This window comes from Spinacia oleracea, chromosome 4, assembly GCF_020520425.1.
Source record: "Spinacia oleracea cultivar Varoflay chromosome 4, BTI_SOV_V1, whole genome shotgun sequence".
In the NCBI taxonomy this organism is placed as follows: domain Eukaryota; kingdom Viridiplantae; phylum Streptophyta; class Magnoliopsida; order Caryophyllales; family Amaranthaceae; genus Spinacia; species Spinacia oleracea.
Window position 1 is genome coordinate 122,729,412 of NC_079490.1, and position 7,503 is coordinate 122,736,914.

At 39.4% G+C, this 7,503-nt stretch overlaps 1 protein-coding gene across 1 annotated transcript; it reads left to right on the top strand.

Moving 5' to 3' along the window:
- The first annotated feature begins 3,037 nt into the window (after nt 1-3,037).
- On the top strand, nt 3,038-4,384 carry LOC130471845 (uncharacterized). The gene has a single exon (XM_056842171.1). It carries the CDS (start codon nt 3,038-3,040, stop codon nt 4,382-4,384), a length of 1,347 nt encoding a protein of 448 aa, XP_056698149.1.
- The last annotated feature ends 3,119 nt before the right edge of the window (nt 4,385-7,503 follow it).

Consider the following 7,503-nt stretch of genomic DNA (forward strand, 5'->3'; position numbering starts at 1 on the left):
GGCGACTGGATATGGAACCAAAACCATGGGTGAGTCTATTCAAAGTTAGTACACTCCCTTCTAAAGGTTTTGCGTTGAATTTTATTGCTCCCACAGTCTGTGATGGTACACCCATAGCTGTACTTGATAAGAATGAGATTCAAAAAATGAATGATCTATGGGGAAATGCAGTTGTCATGTATGTGGTTGGGGAAAAGCCTTCGATTGGTGCTATTTTGAGATTCATTGCAAAAGAATGGCATCAAGTTGGTAAACCTCAGATTTTCCTCCATGATGAGGGCTATTTTGTAATCAGATTCCAGTCAAAGAAGGACAAGGAATCAGTTCTGGTGGCTGGTCCTCATATGTTCTTTGGCAAACCTATGATTGTTAAACCTTGGACAACAAGTTTTAATTTCCAGGAGGAAATATTGAGGGTTGTTCCAGTGTGGGTTAGGTTGCCTAACTTACCACTGAGCTGTTGGGGGGGTGATTCATTGAGCAGAATAGGGAGCTTGCTTGGAGATCCTCTATTTGCTGATGAATGTACTTCTAAGCAGCAAAGAATATCCTTTGCTAGAATTCTCATTGAGGTGGATGTAACTGGTGACTTGCCTAAATCTGTGCAGATTCAGGACCCTATGGGTAACATTGCTAAAAAGGTGGTTGAGTTTGAATGGCTGCCACCTTATTGCCAGAAATGTAAGATTGTGGGACATGACTGTACACAGACAAAAGTCAATACCACAAGGTTTAGGCCAGCTGATGTTCAGAGAAAGAAGGTTGTGAAGGTGTGGAAAGCTAAAGCAGTGCAGCCAGCTCTTGAACCAAAAACTACTGATGAGTTGACTACTAATGATGCTGTACAAGAGGATAATGGGGAGAATGGAGAGTTATCTGTTTATGATAAGACTTTTACTCCAATTGCTCCAGTTCTTGATGAAGGGTGGAGAGTTGTTTCAAGGAGAAGAAGAGATATCAGAACTCCATCTCAGACTGTGGGGCTTGCTGAGGTCCATTTGAATGGGCAGGAATTGGTTGCCGGTAGTGATGGAGTGGAATTCCCAACTGATCCACCACGAACATTAGTACTTGGAATGTGAGGGGATTGAATGATTCCATTAAAGTAGTTTAAATAAAGAAGTTTTTAGCTAGTAATAACATTAGTGTTGTAGCTTTGTTAGAAACTAAAGTTCAGGAGAAGAATAGTATTAAAATCCAGAAGAAAATAGGGGTTGGGTGGCAATGGATTATGAATTATGAGCACTCTCCTAGGGGAAGGATTTGGATTGGATGGAAGCATGCCTTGGTGTCAGTTCAGCTTCTCCATAAAACTGAATTTTGTGTTCACTGTCATGTTGCTACAAAGAATGGCTTGTTTAATACTATCTTTTCAGCTGTGTATGGTTTGCACTCTGTTGATACTAGAAGACCTATGTGGAGAGAGATCACTAATTTCAGTAGTACTGTTAATTGTCCTTGGCTAGTCATGGGGGATTTCAATGCAGTTTTATTAGCTGCTGATAGGGTAAATGGCAATGCAGTTACTGAAGGAGAAACTAAGGACTTTGATAGCTGTATGGATGCTGCAGGGTTGGCTGAACTTAAAAGTTGTGGGAGTTACTATTCTTGGAGCAATAAGGGGCAAGGTAACTTGAGAATCTGTTCCAGAATAGATAGGGCCATTGCTAATGCATTGTGGCATTCTAAGTTTGTTGATGCTGTGGTGGATTATTTACCTCCAGGAATATCTGATCACTCACCTCTGGTTATGTCTTGTAATATCCAACTGGGAGGAGGGAGTAGACCCTTTAAATTTTTTAACTATATGGCTGATCATGCTCTTTTTCTTGATGTGGTTAAAAAGGGATGGGATGTGTCCTGTGCAAGGGGTGGTTCCATGTTCAAGGTTTGGACTAAGCTGAAAGCAGTAAAGCAAGGATTGAAGGAGCTTCATCACAAAGATTTTGCTAAGCTTGATGAGAGAATTGAGGGGTTAAGGGCTGATTTGGGTCAAATTCAGATTCAGTTAGCATCTTGCCCTACTGATAGCAATGTGCAACAAAGTGAGAGGGAGTGTAGTGAGACTCTTAAGAAATTCTTGCATATTCAGGAGAGTGCATATAGACAGAAAGCAAGAATTCAGTGGTTGCAAGTAGGAGATTCTAATTCTAAGTTCTTTTTCAATGCAATGAAGGAGAGGATAGCTAGGAATAGCATTGATATTTTGTATGATGATTCTGGGAAGAAGCTAAGCACTACTCAGGAAATTCAGGAAGAAGTTAGCTCCTTCTATAAGCAGTTGATTGGTACTGCAGCTAGCACGTTGATGGGTGTGGATGTTGGAGTGGTTAGAAAAGGGAAACAGCTTTCTGCTGCTGATGCAGAAATGTTGGTGGCTCCTGTCTCAGATGCATAAATTGATGCAGCTATCAAAGGTATTGATATCAATAAAGCCCCTGGGCTTGATGGTTTCAATAGTTTATTCTTTCTTAAAGCTTGGGAGATTGTGAAAGCAGATGTTTATGAAGCAGTGAGAGAGTTTTCCAGAACTGGAGTGATGTTAAAGCAAGTGAACAACACTTCAGTTACTCTGGTACCTAAGATTCAGAATGCTTCATGTGTGAAGGATTTTAGGCCAATTGCTTGCTGTTCAGTTGTTTACAAAATTATCTCCAAAATTCTTACTGCTAGAATGCAAGGTGTTATTGGCACAGTTGTAAATTGTTCTCAATCTGGTTTCATCCCTGGTAGATCCATTTCTGATAATATTTTGCTGGCTTGTGAGTTGGTGAAGTGCTATTCTAGGAAACATGTCTCTCCTAGGTGTATGATTAAGGTGGCTCTGAAAAAAGCCTATGATTCCTTGGAATGGCCTTTCTTGAAAACCATGCTGTCAGAGCTAGGATTCCCTGTGAAGTTTGTGAATTGGGTGATGTAGTGTCTTTATTCTGTTTCTTATTCCATTCTGATAAATGGTTGTCCCACTAAACCAATTCCTGCAAACAAAGGGTTGTGACAAGGTGATCCCATTTCACCTTACTTGTTTGCTTTGGGTATGGAATATCTGTCAAGGTGTCTTGCTGCTCTTGCTGAAAATACTAACTTCTCTTATCACCCTAGATGCAAAAAGCTGGATCTCACCCATATGATGTTTGCTGATGATTTGTTGATGTTCTCCAGAGCTGATGAGAGTGCTGTGAAAGCTCTTTTTGATGCTTTTACCAAGTTTTCCTTGGCTTCTGGTTTGGAAGCTAATTTGCACAAAAGTGAAGTCTACTTGGCTGGTGTTTCTGATCATGTTGCTTCCAATATTGTTAGCTCAATTGGGGTTCCTCATAGATCTTTCCCATTCAGATACTTGGGTGTTCCTCTTACAATTAGGAAGCTCTCTTTCACAGACTGCAAGCCTCTCATTGATAGAACTGTTGCTAGAATCAAGAGCTGGACTTCTAAGTTTCTATCCTATGCAGGTAGGCTGCAACTGGTGAAATCTGTTCTCTTTGGTATCCAACTTTACTGGTGTCAGATTTTTGTTATGCCTAAAAAGGTGATGAAAGAGATTCAGAGAATTTGTAGATGTTTCTTGTGGTCTGGTGCTGATGCAGATTCTAGGAAAGCTTCTATCTCTTGGGAGCAATTGTGTTTTCCTAAGAGTTGTGGAGGGTGGAATCTTAAAGACCTAACTGTGTGGAATAAAGCAGCAGTTTTGAAGCACTGTTGGGCTTTAGCTTTGAAGCAGGATAGGCTTTGGGTGAGGTGGATTCATGCTTATTATATTCAGCATAGAGACTTCTGGACTATGCCAATTCCTAATGGTTTAACTTGGTCATTGAGGAAAATTTGGCATAATAGAGAAGTGTTTCTGCAGGCAAATGGAGTGGATCAGTTTGTGCAGGCTGGTAAATTCAGAATTCAGAAAATGTATAAGTTTCTTCATCTAGTTGGAGCTCAGGTGGGATGGAAGAGATTGATTTGTAATAGCCATGCTAGTCCAAAGAGTACCTTCATTATGTGGCTAGCAGGGCAGAACAGACTAGCTACAAAAGACAGATTGATAAGATGGCAACTGAGTATTGATGGTACTTGTGGTCTGTGTCAGTTGGAAAGTGAAAGCTTGGATCACTTATTCTTCTCTTGCTCTTATTCTCGGGAGATTTGGAAACAGGTTCTGCTTTCTCTAGGTGTGACTAGAACTGTGTTGCCTTGGCATGAGGAGGTTCAGATTGCAGTGAAGAAAAGCAGAAGTAAACAGAAGCAAGCTTGCAAGTATATTATAGCTTTCATTGAGTCAGTTTACTGTGTTTGGTTGCAAAGAAACTCTAAGGTTTTTAGGGATCATGTTGATCCAGTCAAAACTGTTGTTAGCAACATTATGTTTAATGTTGAGTGTAGATGTCAGTAGTGGCTTCTGTGTGCTTTAGCTAGCTTGTGTTGGTTAGCTGGGTGCTTTGTTGTTTCTGTTGGACAGTTGGTGTTTTCAGAGTTTGTTAACACTCTGATTACTTGGTAAATAAAGCTCACTATTATTTGCCAAAAAAAAAAACAAGTTAGAGCAACTGGCCAGTTCTTCAACCTAGGTTTTAGGGATGTTTCCTAAACTTTCTAAACCTAATTGACTGGGGTTTTGGTATCCTAGGATTTTCCTATTTCCTACAAATATAGGCATATGACCAAAACATATGTACGTGTGAATTTCACAACTGGCTATCACCTAAAAAGTGACATCCCGATTAATATCCATACCTTATATTGAGATTCTAACCTAATCAAATTAAGGTAGATCCGAACGTACTGTGGACTATATACAGAGGCGACATTTAGAATCTTAATACTTGTTTATGTTAGGTTCGAGAGCAGCTAAGGAAGGCACGCATAATATTGTATGTAACCCTAATTATGCTAATTGATTATGTGAATTTTACATGTTTTTAAGCACTATATGTTTATTCCGCAGGAGGATTAGATTATTTATAACCTAACAATTGATTTCAAAGACATCTCTACTTTCTCCAGCACCGTTGGGTCGAGATTCCAAATGGTCTGAAAACTATGTTGAAGCACTCGTTGCTCCATGGTCCAAACCCGATGGAAACCATTGTGTAGTTGTTGGCAAGTGACATCCCTGTTTTTATCTCTTCTTAATGATCTCCATCATCAAGCTGCCTTATAATGACCATCGTTGCATCCTCCCATGCCTTATACCAAGTGGTGCACATGGCACCATCGCAATATGCATACGCTACTATATTTTGTTCAATGGGTTCACCCATGCTATATGCCATGACCCCCCGTAAAAAAGGTCATGCCATATCTGTGATACATATTTGGTAGGCATCCTACACCCAAGACTTCTCCCATGGCCGACCTCCGCTTATGACCTCACTACACACCTTATAGAGGTTTATTTTGGAATAACTATAAATTTTTAGAGAACCCAACTGATAGTAACATAATACTGGGTTCTCAAGCCTTACTTGGAACTCAACTCTAGCCCAGAGTTATACGTTGATCTATATTCATAAATTAACCTCCACCATAACACACGTTTCTTTCGTTAAGTTATTATAAGGAGTTAAGCTCTTCAATATCATAACAAGTGCTCCTTCTACACTTGTCATTCGCTACGAGTATCTTACGCGACTCTCTCTGCACAATTATTTTGAAGGCTACTGCTTTGGAAGTTAAGGATTATTATAGAGGTTTCTTGTCTTTTCCCTTAGGCGTTCGAAGATTGAGTGCTCACCCACACTTTTCTTGGTGCAAGTCGCGCACTCTATGTGCTTCTGGCTCAGTCGGCCTACTCGATGATTAGCATCAAACTAAGGCATTGTCGACCAAAATGATTGTTACAGTTCATTATGAAGGAAATATGATCTAATGCTAAAAATGAGGGGTATTTATAGTAGGAATGGGTGCAAGATGCCAGCACACGCCAGCGCAGCACGCCGAAGCAGCGCTGGGCGCTGGTGACGTGGCGTGAATGCCGCCAAAGCAAGGACGCGGGCTCCGTCCTTGTTTCGTCTGGTAGTGTTATACCTTTGGACGAATAGTACTAGGCTAGGCGTTTTGAGTTTGCTTGGAGGTTAAGGCACTATTTTTCGTCTAAAAACAAGCCTTTCTCGGGTTTTGAATTCCGGTTTTACGGGACGGGGCCCGGCATGCTCGGTTTTGTGGGTCGGCGCCCGAATTTGACTTGCCTTATATGATTTTGAGTGGAAAAGGCCTAGTAAAACCAATGGGATGGTTTACTAGATGAGATTGTACTTGGATTTTTAATTGGTTTTTTGAAAGTTGTATTTTGTACCGAGAACCGGAAGGGGAACGACCTCGGGAATTGGATTTTCGATCTTGAATTTTGGAAATGTTCTTAGCAATTGGGATTTCCGCCTGGAGTTATTTCAACCGCCTAGTAAGGATAATGGTATCGTCATCATCCCAGAGGGGAGACACAAATTACGTGTCTACAGCAGCCGAGCAAGGCAATGCCAGCAGCAGCCACGCGCGCACAGCACGCCCCTTCGTGGGTTGTGCGTGTGTGTGTGTGTGTTCGTGCAACGCTATGAATCCTTGGACGCATAGGATTTTTCCGATTAGTTGTTTTCCTAATCCACTAGAGTTAGTCATTTGATTAAACACTAAAATACAAAGGATTAATTTAAGTAGAATTCTAATAGAATTAGTAAATTGAATCCAAGTGGAAATCTAAGTCCGATATTTCCTCCCTATAAATAGGTGATATATAATCACAATTTATAACACATCAATCATAAGTATTCATATAGTTTAAGATTAAACTAGCTTAATAATTTGCCAATATAATTAAGTTCGAATAACATAAAACCTTAGACTATATTCTAGTTAATTAAATCTAAGGAGGATCCGAACGTGCTGTGGACTATCTACGGAGGGACGACACTTGGAGTCCTAAACTTGTTCTTGTTCGGTTCGGGAGCACCTAGGGAAGCCACGCGTCACATGTATGTATACGAAATTATGCTAATTGATTATGTGGCAATTAATTTGGATTCCAGGCTTTATTGTTTTTCCTCATGAAATATATGTTTTATATTTGTCATAACCTAAAATATATAAAACATAACCTAATATTCCTGGCGCTGCTGCTTTGAGGCCTCGACGAGGCATGGGCGCAAGCCTATGGCCTTGTCTTGGCCCGATTGGTTCGTTTTAATTTTAATTTTTCGGTTGGAAATGATTTTAATTAAATTTAAATTCATGATTTAATTTTTTCTCGGAATTTAATTTTGAATAATTTAATTATTATAAATTTATTTATACTATTTATTTTACCAAAATTAAAACCATGATAAAATTTAAATTAATTAATTTAATGAACTGAAAATAAAATAAAGGATTTAAATAATATTTTATATGAGTTTTAAATTTTAATTAAATTTGTAAGTTTCCGGTTGGACTAGGAAATACAATTTTATGTTTAAAATTCGTAAAGCATGTAAATTTCTTGGTTTTAGTGGGAGCGTTTTAGTCATAAACTTTTGATTA

Bases quoted from the DNA above. Each gene is read 5' to 3' on its own strand.
- LOC130471845 (XM_056842171.1), top strand. From the start codon at position 3,038: ATGGAATATCTGTCAAGGTGTCTTGCTGCTCTTGCTGAAAATACTAAC.